The following is a 16,956-nucleotide window of genomic DNA, read 5'->3' as shown; positions in this document are numbered from 1 at the left end:
CATTGATATTAATTTGAATTTTTCAGGTTTTCTTTTCTTAGTTTTTAAATCTTGCAAGATTTATTTTTCAAATATTTTATATATATATATATATAAAAGCGAAAATGTATGTGTGTATGTTTGTGTGTTTGCTAAAAACTTTCGACAGGCAGAACAAAAATTCACAAACTCAGTATCATATTGAAACTTCATCCTTCGCTCGAAAAATATCGAAAAATTGGCCAAAAACGTTCATTTTTTCACCCCCGAAATCGACAATTTTCAACAGGGAGAGGTCAACAAAAACGGTTCTCTCGTGACGACAACCGGTTCTACGCATGCGTCAGATGACGTCATGACCTGATTTACTTTAAATAGTTGAAAAACTGACTAAATTTCATGTACATCGCGTTAGGTCAGTTGGTTAGCGGGTTGGTTCATTATCTAAATCTTTTGGGTTCGAATCGTGGTGTGAGATGTCTTTTCATTTTTTTTCGATTTTTTAAATTTAAATATTTAACCAGTGTTATTTAAGCCATTTTTCATGTAACGTTTGTTTTTGTTTGTTTTTTTTTACTTCACTTATTCACCCCCGACCACACACCCAAAAACACCCGGGTACCCACCGATTTTTTAAATTTTAATATCGAAACAGGCTTATTCAAGCCATTTTTCACGTCTTCGTTTTTCTGTTTTCTTTTTTACGTTAGTTTTTTTGTGTTTTATTTCGATGTTTTGATTACCCCCCCCCCCGCTTAAGTTTTAACGGTCGTTTTTATGTTTTCTTTTTATACTTCGCTTATAACAAACAAACCTGGTCACTGACCTCATTTGCTGAATAGCTTCCATCGTCGTAACGCTCAATGAATTCCATGCGCACACCTGTCAATTTGGTTCTTACTTAAATAAATTCAAACATCTTTCAATAACTCATTCTGGCTGGCCGATTTTATTTTCAAACTTCGCCTCAGGGCTTCGGGTTCGATCCTACCCCCCCCCCCGGTTTCTTTTTTATTTAACACCACACACACCTCCAACTACCCGGGCAACGCCGGGTACCCACGCTAGTCATAAATAAAAGGCCATGCTGTGTTAAAAGTGTCAAATCAATAGGTTTACCTTCAATTTCGATTTTAAATAAAATGCAATAACTGAAATGTTAATAGTTATTTATGATATTTCAAGATAGATATCAAATAAAATTGCTTTTTTTACTGTATCTTCCTTGTATTTACTGAAGAGCTCCTGACTCAACTGAACAGGTTCTATTTATACTCTATATAGCAGAAAACACATCTGCTTCGCATTCAAATTACTTTACTCTTCCAAACTACTGCTTGCATACTTTTAAGGTTTTCTTATATGGTGTTCTGTGCATTTGATGGATATCAACTTATTTTCAATGTTAATCATCCGAGTGGCTTTTCACATGGTTGCAAAGAACCGCTTGATCTTTCCTTTAGTTTGGGGCTCCATTCTTTGTAGAAATGATTGAACTCTAAGAACTTGAATTGGGATCCATTATGTGAAACGATAATTGTTGGAATGCCACGTTTGTAGAAACACTTAAGATCACAGTGTAGTATCTGTTCAGATGCTACACTTCACCTTTTCTGTCCTCGGTCAGTGGAGGAGACATCCTTCATGATTTAGACAATTTCTATTAGTGTTCCTATCCAGAGTCCCTCTTTTTGGGAGCTGGATTTTCTCCACGTTAAAAACCGACCTTGTGTCTAATTGCCCTCGTGCAGAGGCAAGTAAATAGGAACACTTGTGGATTGTAGATATGATTGTATCAGTCCTGGTGGGTTTGGTAACAAGTGCATTGATTATTTCGATAACATAACCTCCCCCCCCCCACACACACACACACAGAAATGTCCACAGATGTCCATGTATAATATTTTTTGTTTCAGTTGAGTCATATGCAGCTGATGATGGTTTATCTTTGGGTTTCGTGCTATGCATATTTCCATTATTCCATATATGTTTCATGCACCAATTTTAAAATTAGTTTCTGCAAGTTTTGAAGTGTATGCCTTGTTTTGTTGTTAGTTCATTCCTCACATGCTTAAAGGTTTCCGTTAACTTATTTGTCAAGTTTGTTGTATTTCATTTGTCACTGTTGTGATGGTTGGATCCGATTGAGATATCTCAATTATCTCTGATAGTGTAATTATTTTGGGAATACTCTTACATGAGATTACCTTTTAATACTTTATAGGTTGCGGGGAGAGTATGCCCAACAGATTAACTTTACCATTAATGTATTTTATTGTGTAATCACATTGTTGTAGGCATAAACATCATTGCAAAATTAGTGCACAGAGATTATGAGTAGGATTGAAGATAATTGTTTAATGCTTGATGGGCAGTAATTATAAAAAAGGTTCTTTCCATAAAGATAAAAGTGGAATTTTTTGCAAGGGCTTCTTTCTATATCTGATAGTACCAATGTTTGAGTATTGCTCCTAGTCCCACAGGATTGGCATCTACAATGACTGATGTTTGTAGTTTTGGACCAAAGTGCATGAGCAGTTTGCTCTGAATGACTGCATCCTTCAACATAAGACAAGATTCTTCTTCCTTTGTCTACTGCCATTCCATGTTTGTTCATGTTAACCTTTTTAATGGTTGGTTGAAGGTTTATAAAAATAGAACTTGATCAATTTACATAATTTTTGGAATATGATATTTTCATTTCATCATCATATCATACAGATTTTTTTTAAATTTTGATGTTTTAATATATGAGGAATTCTGAACAAGAACCAGATATTCTATGTTAGGTGAAAGTCTCTTGAATACCTGCTAGCAATCATAAACAGATGTACCATTATGATTATCTATTTTCACTCTAATAAGAGAAGGGTTCAACTTATCATATTATTTACCTTCTCGCCAGCAGGTTAGACACCACAAGTGTAGTATTCAGATATCACTGCACTCTAACCTACAAAAAAATGCTTGTGCATCTCTGTCGGCATTCCTCGGTAGGGCTGCCTCCATGATTTGCAATAAACTAATCCTTTCTCAAAGAGAAGGTAAAGCCTGGTAGAATGAAACTTCTAGGACTGGACAGAACAAAAACTCAGTTGAAAGCAACAAAACCACTGTCGGACTAAAGAATGTTACGTAATTTTATGAAAATCTAAATTAGCAGTATCCAGTATTACTAATGGCTACAAAAGTCATGGCTCTCCAATGGACTAAATTGTTTATAAAAAGGGAGGTGATGGTAGCTAAGTGGTTAACTACATGGACTGACAATCTAGGCGTGCTAAGTTCAAGTCAAATTTGTTCCACAGAAACACATTCACTAAGGATGTTGGCAACCTTAACATGATCCCTCTTGTAAGTACTCACTGTCTTTCTAGAAAGAATTCTAACTAGAAAGATATCAGGGAAACGAATGTCAATAATAAAATTTCATTCATACGAAATGAATAAATGACTACAAAAAGTTTGATTGGGAAAACAGTGTTCACCATGACCAGAGGCAGGCTTACTTAAGGATGGAAGGTGATGGCAAACCTTTGTTAGATGAAGACTTGCTTTGTCATATGAACACACTGTGCCACTATTAACCATCTCTTAACAATCATATAAGAACGATGAATCATAAATATGACATGCAATGAAAATACAAATTTTCAAAAAATAATAATGAACACTTAAGACAACAAATGAATAATGAACACTTAAGACAACAAATGCAAACTGCATTCTTAAGAGAAGGAAACTATGGGGCAATACTTTAAATCTTGAACAGAATATATTTAAACTCTATACCACAGGGCTGCACTCTAGCTGACTACAACATGGTCGTTTTCAAGTCCAATGTTAACAAATTCTTCTTGAACCGTTGTCTTCAATAATAAAATTCTACCCAATTTCCACCACTACTGACCATTATACTGTTATCTTACCAACCACCTGACATTCATTAACCCTTATTCTCAAGTGGCCTTCAGGTCTTGATAAGTGGTGACTCTCAAATAAACTTTTTTTAAGAATATTCCAAGTGAAAAAGAGTCGATTTATGTTGCTCTAATATTAACCACTGTAACTTTTTTCTCAAGAAGAAAGCAGGAAAAAGAAATATCTTGATTTTGTCAATCCCAAATAATGATTAAAGGATAAAAATAATCATTAAATTAAAAATAAACAATGAATTATTAGGTTGGTGCCAAAATTAATATCGTTTTCTCACATATGTTAATTTTATATATGATTTCTGAATTAATTCATTGATATATATAGCCATGTTTTATATATGATTTCTTAATTTATTTATATATATAGCCATGTTTTATATATGATTTCTTAATTCATTTATATATATAGCCATGTTTTATATATGATTTCTTAATTTATTTATATATATATAGCCATGTTTTATATATGATTTCTTAATTTATTTATATATATAGCCATGTTTTATATATAATTTCTGAATTAATTCATTGATATATATAGCCATGTTTTATATATGATTTCTTAATTAATTCATTGATATATATAGCCATGTTTTATATATAATTTCTGAATTAATTCATTGATATATATAGCCATTTTTTATATATGATTTCTGAATTAAATCATTGATATATTTAGCCATGTTTTATATATGATTTCTTAATTTATTCATATATATAGCCATGTTTTATATATGATTTCTGAATTAATTCATTCATGTATATAGCCATGTTTTATATATGATTTCTGAATTCATTCATATATATAGCCATGTTTTATATATGATTTCTGAATTAATTCATTCATATATATAGCCATGTTTTATATATAATTTCTGAATTAATTCATTGATATATATAGCCATGTTTTATATATGATTTCTTAATTTATTTATATATATAGCCATGTTTTATATATGATTTCTTAATTTATTTATATATATAGCCATGTTTTATATATGATTTCTGAATTAATTCATTCATATATATAGCCATGTTTTATATATGATTTCTTAATTAATTCATTGATATATATAGCCATGTTTTATATATAATTTCTGAATTAATTCATTGATATATATAGCCATGTTTTATATAAGATTTCTTAATTTATTTATATATATAGCCATGTTTTATATATGATTTCTTAATTCATTTATATATATAGCCATGTTTTATATATGATTTCTTAATTAATTCATTGATATATATAGCCATGTTTTATATATGATTTCTGAATTAATTCATTGATATATATAGCCATGTGTTATATATGATTTCTTAATTCATTGATATATATAGCCATGTTTTATATATGATTTCTTAATTTATTTATATATATAGCCATGTTTTATATATGATTTCTTAATTTATTTATATATATAGCCATGTTTTATATATGATTTCTTAATTTATTTATATATATAGCACTGTTTTATATATGATTTCTTAATTTATTTATATATATATAGCCATGTTTTATATATGATTTCTTAATTTATTTATATATATAGCCATGTTTTATATATGATTTCTTAATTTATTTATATATATAGCCATGTTTTATATATGATTTCTTAATTTATTTATATATATAGCCATGTTTTATATTAATTTCTTAATTTATTTATATATATAGCCATGTTTTTTATATGATTTCTGAATTAATTCATTGATATATATAGCCATGTTTTATATATGATTTCTGAATTAATTCATTGATATATATAGCCATGTTTTATATATGATTTCTGAATTAATTCATTGATATATATAGCCATGTTTTATATATGATTTCTGAATTAATTCATTGATATATATAGCCATGTTTTATATATGATTTCTGAATTAATTCATTGATATATATATAGCCATGTTTTATATATAATTTCTGAATTAATTCATTGATATATATAGCCATGTTTTATATATGATTTCTTAATTCATTGATATATATAGCCATGTTTTATATATGATTTCTTAATTCATTGATATATATAGCCATGTTTTATATATGATTTCTTAATTTATTTATATATATAGCCATGTTTTATATATGATTTCTTAATTTATTTATATATATAGCCATGTTTTATATATGATTTCTTAATTAATTCATTGATATATATAGCCCTGTTTTATATATGATTTCTGAATTAATTCATTGATATATATAGCCATGTTTTATCTATGATTTCTTAATTCATTTATATATATAGCCATGTTTTATATATGATTTCTTAATTCATTGATATATATAGCCATGTTTTATATATGATTTCTTAATTTATTTATATATATAGCCATGTTTTATATATGATTTCTATTTATTTATATATAGCCATGTTTTATATATGATTTCTGAATTCATTGATATATATAGCCATGTTTTATATATGATTTCTTAATTCATTGATATATATAGCCATGTTTTATATATGATTTCTTAATTCATTGATATATATAGCCATGTTTCATATAGGATTTCTTAATTCATTGATATATATAGCCATGTTTTATATAGGATTTCTTAATTCATTGATATATATAGCCATGTTTTATATATGATTTCTTAATTTATTTATATATATAGCCATGTTTTATATATGATTTCTTAATTTATTTATATATATAGCCATGTTTTATATATGATTTCTTAATTTATTTATATATATAGCCATGTTTTATATATGATTTTTGAATTAATTCATTCATATATATAGCCATGTTTTATATATGATTTCTTAATTAATTCATTGATATATATAGCCATGTTTTATATATAATTTCTGAATTAATTCATTGATATATATATAGCCATTTTTTATATATGATTTCTGAATTAATTCATTGATATATTTAGCCATGTTTTATATATGATTTCTTAATTCATTGATATATATAGCCATGTTTTATATATGATTTCTTAATTCATTGATATATATAGCCATGTTTTATATATGATTTCTTAATTCATTTATATATATAGCCATGTTTTATATATGATTTCTGAATTAATTCATTCATATATATAGCCATGTTTTATATATGATTTCTTAATTAATTCATTGATATACATAGCCATGTTTTATATATAATTTCTGAATTAATTCATTGATATATATAGCCATGTTTTATATATGATTTCTTAATTTATTTATATATATAGCCATGTTTTATATATGATTTCTTAATTTATTTATATATATAGCCATGTTTTATATATGATTTCTTAATTTATTTATATATAAGAAATGTTTCAAGAAATTTTGCTATGATGACAAGAGCCTCAAAATTGAAGATGGTTGCAGTCAACCGACTGCGGTTGATAATGAACATTTAAAAGCCTTAATTGAAACCGATACTCACAAAATCACACGAGAAGTTGCTGTTGAACTCGAGGTCGACCATTCAACAACCATTCGCCATTTAAAGCAAATAGCGAAGCCAAAAAAGTTGGATAAATGGATGCTGCATGAATTGAACGATAATAAAAAAAAATTGTCGTTTTGAGGCATCTTCTACATTCCTTCTGCACAACAAAAATGATCCATTTCTCAAACGGATTGTGATGAGAAGTAGATCCGCTACGACAACCAGCAATGTTCGGCACAGTGGTTGGATGCCGGAGAAGCTCCACAACACTTCCCGAAGCCGAAATTGCACAAGAAAAAGGTTATGGTGACTTTTTGGTGGCCTGTGGCTGGTCTCATCCATCACAGCTTCTTGAATCTGGGCAAAACAATTACAGCAGAGAAGTACTGCCGACAAATTGATGCACCAGAAGCTCCAATGTATGTGCCCGAAATTGGTCAATATGAAGAGACCAACTCTCCTCCATGACAACGCTCACCCGCATGTTGCTCAACTGATCCTTCAGAAGCTGAATGAATTGGGCTACAAGACTACCTCATTCGTCATATTCATTGGACCTCTCCCCCACCGATTATCACTTTTTCAAGCATCTCAACAACTTCCTGCGCGAAAAATGTTTCAAAAGTCAAGATGATACCGAATCGGCCTTAAATGACTTCATCGCTTCCAGAACTCTGCATTTCTATGCAAATAGGATAATTAAACTTGTTTCTCATTGGCAAAAATGTGTTAATTCTAATGGTTCTTATTTCAATTAATAAAGTTTATTATGAAAGGAGTTATGATCTTTTGAAGTTGAACAACATTATTTTTACACCAACCTAATAGTTACAAAATGGTGACATAAAAATAAACATTTACTAAGCTGGTCTGATTTTAATCATTCTCAGATCAGTACGATTATTTATTGAATGATGATGATTGACTTAAAAATAGAAAAATGGATATAAATAATGCAGTTTTTGTCTCATGATAATTGAGTTTGCCAGACAATCTTTACAACTTTTACAAAGCCACCATTCACTCATGCATGGAGTATTGTTGCCACATCTAGATTGATGCATCTACCACTTGTCTCTCCCTTTATGACAGAGTGAAAAAAAGACTCAAATCTAATAACTCCTGCACTATCAACCAAGCTCCAATTTCTGCTTCACTGCCACAATGTTGCATCCCTGTGTCTGTTTTAATTAATAAGTACTTTAATGGAATGTGGTCTGATGGACTCCTAGCACACTTGGGCCCCCTCGACTCCCGGCTTACCTGAAAAGTAGCAAATTCCCACCCCTTCACTGTTCAAATCCCTAAATGTGGAAAAGCATTTTACTCTAACAGTTTTTATCCTTTAGGCTGCTAGACTTTGAAATTCCTTCCCTGTTTCCTTCACTGTACTAAAATGCAGAAATTGAAAAATAATATGAACAGACATCTTGCTGCTCAACTCCCCATAGTCCCCTGTACGATCCTAAATAGTAGACCCTTACATCCAAGTAATAATATGCCTTGTTTGGGGTGAAAAGAAGAAAAAAGATGTTTGTTTTATCTTAATTTATTTATACTCAGATCCGTTGTTTGTATGACGTTCACCAATCTGTCACTTCCTTTTTCAAATAAACTAATCCATCGACTAAAAAGAGAAAATGTTGGTTTTTGAATAATGAACTATTCAAATGCAAACATGCATAAAAAAATTGGAATTTTAATCATGCATTCACAGGTGTTGAGACAGAGATGCCATTTTGAATAGAATTATTCAACTCTTTCAAAATAGAAGATTTTGTTTCATTATAATCTCGACATTTTAGGGATGAGATAAGGAAAAATTTTTAAATTGATTATAATAAATTAATATGTACAATTTAGATTATTCAGACTACTATTCTCAAGATGTAACCTCCAACCTTACTCATTCAGGTGCACCGTTTTGAACTCCAAAATCTATACAAAATTTTACACTGAACCTTTTATGCAATTGACAAGGGTAGTTTGTCCTTATTGTATCAGCCATAAATTAATCGGAAGGTTAAGTATTTTTTTTTTCTTATTGCCTGTAGTGAGTATTGAACCTTCAACCTCCTTATTTAAGATTTCAACTCAATCATAACTGATGGAATAAGAATTATCTACCTTTACAGAGTAACAAAAAAGTTCAGGTTGAAATTCTTTTAGTTATAAGTTTGGCCTAAAACTGAAGAAGGTTAGAGATTTTATCAGCTCAAACGTGAAAATAAAATCCAAATAATACAAATTATCAATCATCATCTCTAAAATTTGAAGAAACAAATAATTCAACATTAACAAAAAATATGTCAAAGCATGAGGAATTTATTATCTGTTCCCAACTTTAAATTTTACTGTAAAATTTAAATTACTTGCCTAGCACAACTAAGCAAGGAAATAGCTTAAATTAATCCAAATCTGAGTTAACTAAAAAAAAAAAAGATACTAACTCCAACCTAAAGATTTTTTTAGTCTCTTTGTTAAACTAACCAGATTTTATTGCATTACTATAAAATAAATAAAATAACTGATACAAATTTAACTGTAATTATTCTCATTTTCAGTATTATTTTCACAATGTTCTGACGATGTAGATTCCAATCTTTTTCAAGTTTATCTTATCTAACTTGGGAAATCTTTGTCAAACTCAGAAATCTTTACAGAATTTCAAATGGAACCCTTTATTTAATCCACAAGGATAGCTTACTCCTGTTCCACTAGCTACAACTAGGTAGAAGTCTTAAGTAATTTGCAATCATATTCTTAGTATCGTAGCATAACACAAAATTTTAAGTAAAATTCAGCTGAAAAGTTAGTGCAGACGATACTAAGAATATTATTGCAAATTACTTAGAATTTCTACTCAGCCATGGCTGATGGATTGAGAGCGTGCTACACCATGGATTGAGAGCGTGCTACACCATGGATTGAGAGCGTGCTACACCATGGATTGAGAGCGTGCTACACCATGGATTAAATAAGGGGTCCTGTTCAAAATTCCATCAGATTCCAGAGTTTGACAAGGTACATTTGAATAAGTTTGGAGATTACATCAGCGAAAACATTGTGAAAATAACACTCAAGATGAGAACAGTAGTTCAATACAAATTATCAATCCTTATCTCAGAAATTCAGAAACACAAATCCAACTAGTTTAAATGATTTCATTAACTAGATCTGATTGTATGAAGGCTATGGAAAATATAATTGTTTCAAACTTAAGCATGACAGGCCAACTGACAGAAAGGGAAGAAATTTGAAATAAGGATCAGAGTGTGAGAAAGGAAGAGAAAGGGGGTAAGGGTGGAGCAAGAGCAGGTGAGAAGATAAAGGAGAAAAGAGCAAATGAAAAAGAGGGGTGAGTAAGGATGATACTGAGAAAGGATAAAGAAAGTGAAAGGAAAATGAAGAGAGAAAGGGAGAAGAAAGATGGAGAAAGAATTCATGGTGATCAACAGTTTAAAGGATAATTAAAGTGAGATAAATTAACTTGAGTATAACCTTCAAATTAAGGTAATTTAAAATAATATGGATCTAATTTAAATGATCCAAATAATACAAAGTTGAGACCATCAACACTATAATTTTAAATTCATTCACTTATATTTTTATAAAATAACTTATTACATAAATGTTTGACTATGTTTTTTAATAAAAGTAAAATAATTCAACAAAAGTTTCAAAAGGTTTTTTCTAACAGATGAAAAGGCCCTCTTATAGATATGATGGGAGAAATATAAAGTAAGTCATTCATTTGATTTATGGTGATGACCAGTTTAAGGACCGATTAAAGCAAGAGAGGTTAACTTTAGTATAACTATCAAATTAAATTTTACTGATTAATAGAAATGATAATTTGCCACAGATATTGTTAACTTCCATGGCCAGCAAATTTATTAAAAAAATTTTTAATGCATGTGCATGATAATTAGATATCAAAATACGAATTTTAAGTAAAAACATTATTCTGTAGTTATGTGTAATGTCAAAATTAGTAAAAAAAAAAAAAAAAAAAAAAAAAAAAAATGATGAAAAATGATAGAGTAAAAGATCTGTGAAAAATATTTTTATGAAAATAACATTGTTATCATAGATTTTTGATTCACAATTTTCTAATATGAAATCATGAAAGTTTGCTGAAAACAAGGGAGATAAGTCCGTTGCTCACCTGGAATTGTCTGCAATAGAAGAAACTGATAAAACTGCATTCGATAAATTTTATTTTTTCTCAATTATTTTTTTTACTCAATCATTTTTCATAATTTTTGGAAGTTGTACTAATTTCGACATGACACAATTAGGTAATAGTGTTTGTATTTCAAATTGCATTTTTATATACCCAATTATAATGCACAATGCCCAATTTTTTTAATGCTACTTAAAAAAAATAGGATCTAAGGTATGTGTCAGAGATCTCTCCTTAATGCGTTCATAACCTTGCACCACACTTAAGTTTAGATTTTCAGCAGTGAAGTTCCAATTTCTTATTAGAAGTAAGATGTGTTTTTTGTGGACATTATTTATAAACTAGTGAAAGAGCATGGCCTCTTAGTAAATTAAATAGTTGATAAAATGTCTGATGTAACGTTTCGGCTATTATCCAAAATTTCCACTATATTTAAAAACGAAAATGAAAAGTCTGATGTATCATATTCCAAAAATTACACAAATTAATCAAGTAGTTTTATTTTTTATAAAGAAAATGATTTTTAAGTAATTAATGGGAATTCAAAGATATCGCAATATAAATCTAGTACAAAGTTGAGTTGTCTCCCTTGTTGTTTTTTTTTGGGGGGGGGGTAGGTTGTTTTTGAAATGACAGGCAAGACAGCCACTTCTCAGATACTCATAAAAAATAATTTTCTTTATAAAAATAAAACTATTTTATCAATTTATGTGATTTTTGAAATATGATATTTTCGTTTTGTCACAGGTATGTACATCATACAGATTTCTTTATTCTTATTTTTTAATATAGGCGGAATTCTGGGCAAGAACTAATGTTTCTGACATAAGGCATTGTAATTTCATACTGCACTCATCATTCGACTTTCATACATTCATGGCATTTTCAGCTGACCTTTGCTGTCATCCAACGGTTACCAGTTACAAACAAAAGACACCCGAATAACAACCAACTTGTATAATGGACGAAATGTTATGTACATACCAACCAAATATGAGGGGAAACAGTCAAAAACATAAGACCAAAGCTTATTTAGCAAGTTTGATTCTGACTAGATGCTCCTGATATCATAGCCTTATGTCAGACTATAAGAATCAAATGTGAACAGACAAAATGCATGGTTGAAGATACCTGCTCTTCAATAAAATTCTTTCTTTTTTTTTTTTTTTACGTTAAAAGCCCTCACCCCTATAAACACAAAATGAGATATCTCCTCCCCCAACTCAACCATAAAGTAAAAACTGTCTTAAGTACTATTACAACTACTGCTACTTAAGAGTAGCAGTAGTAGATTTTGAGTAGTAGTCTTTGTGATGGAAATATGTTGCAATTAATACTACTAATGGTACATAGTAGTAGTCTTTGCAAACAAGGCATAAGGCCATTTATTGATATATCTTGCATTTTTACCAGTTTCTTTTGTTTTTGTCCTTGTTGGTTCATTCAATGATATGGCACAGGCATGGTCAAGAAATACTATTTTTCTTTGATTTTGAAGCACAAATGATCCATGATACTAGACTTTCATATTTAAACTTTAATTCTAGCCAGAAATTACCTTTTATCCACTGATTTAAAGGCCTCAAAATGATATGAATGTGGAAGAATTATGAAGTTAACAAACACTGGACATTGTTTTTCTATTAATAATCGAACAAGTCCAGCATTCATTCAGTTTGTGGTTATGTAACATTCGAAATTGATTTCAAAACTTTAATTCCTGGTTAGAATAAAGTCAAATATTATTGTTCAGTGGTGCTCTAAATAAAAAAAAAAGCATTTTTGTCCATTTCCTGTCTAATCATTCATATCTTTTTTTATGTTTTTGTTTAATGTCTTTTTCATTTTTATAGCTTTTTCTTTTCTTTGCCAAAGAAACTGTCTAGACCGAGTCCAGAGAATACAAAAACAGTGCCAAGCCATTGCCGTGATGACATTGGGTTCTGGAAAATAATAACGGAGCCAAGAATGGTGAAAAATTTGCGAGTGGTTGTGACGATCGAACAGGTCAATGGTCCAAATTTGGCTACGGTAATGAAAATAAAAGTCTGGAAAAAAGAAAAAAAATTTGAATTACAACATGTGCAAAGAATTCATATTTTAACGTATGACAGAAACAATGTACTGCTATGTATTAAAGATATATAGCTAAATATGCGATGAATTGATATATATATATATATATATATAGCAATTTATAAAACGTATATGGCAATTAAGCTACATTGAATATTCCGCGTTTCATCCACTCTAGGATTATATGTATATGTATTAAAGGTACTGCTAAATATGCGATGAATTGCTATATATATAGAAAATTCATGCATTTTTTCAATAATATCAATTATCCACTAATGGTTATGTGGAACTTTCATTCTCCTGGATAAACCACTTCAGATGCATAGATGTCTTGAATAGCAGGAAGGTTGAATGCTAAAGAAAAACTTGGAACCAATGATTAGGCAAGACCATTCAGAATATAATTTGACCCACTGAACCATGAGCTTGCAAAATGTTAAAAATAAAATTTGACTTCTATACAAAAGAAAACGTCACATTAAATGGAAAGAGAGAGAGAGAAAGTAGATATTCTGATAATTAAACACATTTTCTAAAATACTTTCTTTTTTTTTTATAGAAAAATCAATGAGTAATATATATAGATATATATAAAATAATGAATCTGTTATGTAAACTATTCATGCATGCGCATTCATGGAACAGTTAGCAAAGAGATAAAAATCTGACTACCTCCATATATCAATTTTGACCCCTTAGCAGTTAATTTTTCTGGATGAAAACTGACTAAAACAATTTTTCCACATGCTTGAATATCCTATATACCAAATTTCAGGTATGTAGCTCAAAAATCTGTTGAGTATATCGGTTGAGAAGTGTCCTCACACACACATTCTCACTTTTATAGATATACATGTCACTTTGTACACAGACACCTTGTTAATATTTACTAAAAAATATTATAGTTCTAAAACCCCTTTGAGAAATTAAAAGGGAGCCCTATTTAGAGAATTAAGAAAAGGCAGTCAACTTTTAACAAAAACGCATCATTCTGACTTCCTGTCGTTGAACATTCTGACTGTCAACTGTGAATTCCCACTGAAATGGTATTCATAGGTACTTAATTTCCTTCCATTCAAGTATTAGTTGTTAGTGGTCTGGAGGAAAGCCACTAGCCTATGAAGCTAACGGTGGCTTTGTGATTAGGTTCAGAATCTCTTGACCAGCAGTAATTATCACTTCATACATTGAAGATTGCATGCGTATGAAACTGTAAGTATAAAAATTGTTAATATGTATTTAAAAATATTGCATACTAGCAGTTCAGCCCGGCTTTACTCGGTTGGTTGGTTGGTTGTTTTTGTTTTACGGCATATCAACCTTTTTCAGGTTATTTAATGCCGAATCTAGTGATTTTGAGGAACGATTTTTTAATGGAGTATATTTTTTTTTAAGTCGGATTCTATTTAACCCATAGTTGAGACCCTAACAGGTACTACCACTCCGCGTCAGAGTGGACCTGGGAGCAATGACAAAGGGTGGCTCCACACTCCCCAAGGCCTGCAAGCTGGGGCCTCACCATCGGATATAGTTTTAGGTCATATCCAGGACCATTGTATTAAAGAGTTCTTTCTAAAATTTTTTATAAAGGCCAATTTTTTTAAGATATGAGAGTACGGTGTGGGGATTGTTTTTATCAAATAACTCTTTAATATTGTTTTCTTTGTAGAATCGATTTACTGTTACAAAATCAGTACATTCAATTAATGTGTTTGATTGTGAGTGGTGTTTGACAAGGTATACAGATGGGTTGGCTTTCTTTTTTTAGGAGAAATGAGTGGGTTAAGTGAGTATGGCCTATTTTTATTCTTGTTAGTTTGACTTTTTCTTTTCTGTTTAGTTTCGTATTTTGTTCTTGTTTTTGATTTTTGGCATGATTTTGTGAAGTTTATTGTTAGAATGTTCATTCCAGTAGGTTTGCCATTTCTGTTGTATATGCGCTGATACATCTTTTTAGATCTATGTATGGAATTTTAAAATTTGCATCGATTGGGAGATTTAAGGCGTTTTTTGCTGCTGAATCTGCTAATACTGGAATGGCTCGGTATCCAGCAGAAAATGATTTCTTTTTTACTGTTTAATTCAGTTAATTTTTGGAGTAATTTTGCAATTAGGGGGTTGTCCATCTTTTTATTTTTAATCGCTTTTAGAGTAGATTGGGGGTCTGAAAGGAAAATTATAAATTTGCTTTTTTTTGTTATTGGAGGAGAGTTTGAGAGCTAGGATTAGAGCATGTATTTCAGCACTGAAGATTGAGGTTTCTTGTGGGAGGTTTGATTGTTTTTTGATTGATTTATTGAGTATTACTGCACTGGCTGTTGCGTTATTTTGTTTAGACCCATCTGTATAGATGTGTGTGTGGTCTGGATACTTTTCTTTGATTTTATCGAGATCATCATGATAAGTTATTGGATGAGTATGTTTCTTTTCATATTTACTTAAACTTAGGTCGATGTTAGGAGATATGATTTTCCAGGGAGGGGTTTTGAATAGGACAGTTTCGTAAATTTTGGTTATGGGTAGATTTGCTTCTTTGGAAATCGATTTTATTTTAAGTCCAAAGGTTTTAATTGCATTTTCTTTTTGGTCGAAAAGGTGTTTACGGTTTGGATTTAAAGTGTTATTGTGTGCTGGGTTTGTGGGGTTGGCTGTAAGTTTTGTGTAGTATTTTAGACCAAGGTTTTGATTAGGAGTTGTAATGCTTTATTACATTTGGTTTTGATGTGATTGATGTGTGTAATGAAATTTAGTTTTTTGTCAAAAATGATTCCCAGGTGCTTGGGTTCGTTTACGAATGGAATTTTTTCACCTTCAATCTGTAAGGTTGGGTCAGAGTGGAGTTTGCGTTGGTTACAGAAATGGATGCATTTTGTTTTAGTTTTGGAGAATTTGAAACCATTTTTAGTTGCCCATTTATTAATTTTATTTATGTTATGTTGTAGTTTTCTTTCAATAGTGTGAGTGTATTTAGATCTGTAGCTGATTGAGCAGTCATCTACATATAAGGAGCTATGTATATCAGGAGAGAGTTCTTTTATAATGTTATTGATTTTTATGTTAAAGATAGTTGTTGATAATATGCTGCCTTGGGGCACTCCTTCTTGATTTTGTGGGTCTGATAAAGTCGAGTCTATGCGAACTTGGAAAGATCTGTCTGTTAGGAAGTTTTTTATGAATTCAGGTAGTCTGCCTCTTAGTCAAATATTGTGGAGATCTTTTATGATACTGTGTTTCCAGGTAGTTTCATATGCTTTCTCAAGATCGAAAAAAACAGATGTTACGTGTTCCTTATTGGTAAAAGCTTCTCTGATGTAATTTTCGAGGTTAGTGATGTGGTCTATACATCCTCGATTTTTTTGG

At 30.2% G+C, this 16,956-nt stretch overlaps 1 protein-coding gene across 1 annotated transcript in view; it reads right to left on the bottom strand.

Moving 5' to 3' along the window:
- Positions 1-12,708: 12,708 nt before the first annotated feature.
- The window catches only part of LOC145258250 (solute carrier family 35 member B1-like), a 48,640-nt gene continuing 44,392 nt past the window's right edge, over positions 12,709-16,956 (bottom strand). The window contains exon 7 of the mRNA XM_080116225.1: positions 12,709-13,565. Within this exon, the coding sequence (XP_079972351.1) occupies positions 13,365-13,565 (201 nt within the window). The 3' untranslated portion in view covers positions 12,709-13,364. The remainder of the gene's footprint in view (positions 13,566-16,956) is intronic.

This window comes from Euprymna scolopes, chromosome 33, assembly GCF_053919585.1.
Source record: "Euprymna scolopes isolate OS-2025 chromosome 33, ASM5391958v1, whole genome shotgun sequence".
Lineage (NCBI taxonomy): Eukaryota > Metazoa > Mollusca > Cephalopoda > Sepiida > Sepiolidae > Euprymna > Euprymna scolopes.
The sequence above is the reverse complement of the archived record's forward strand: the minus strand, read 5'-3'. Positions and strand labels throughout refer to the sequence as shown.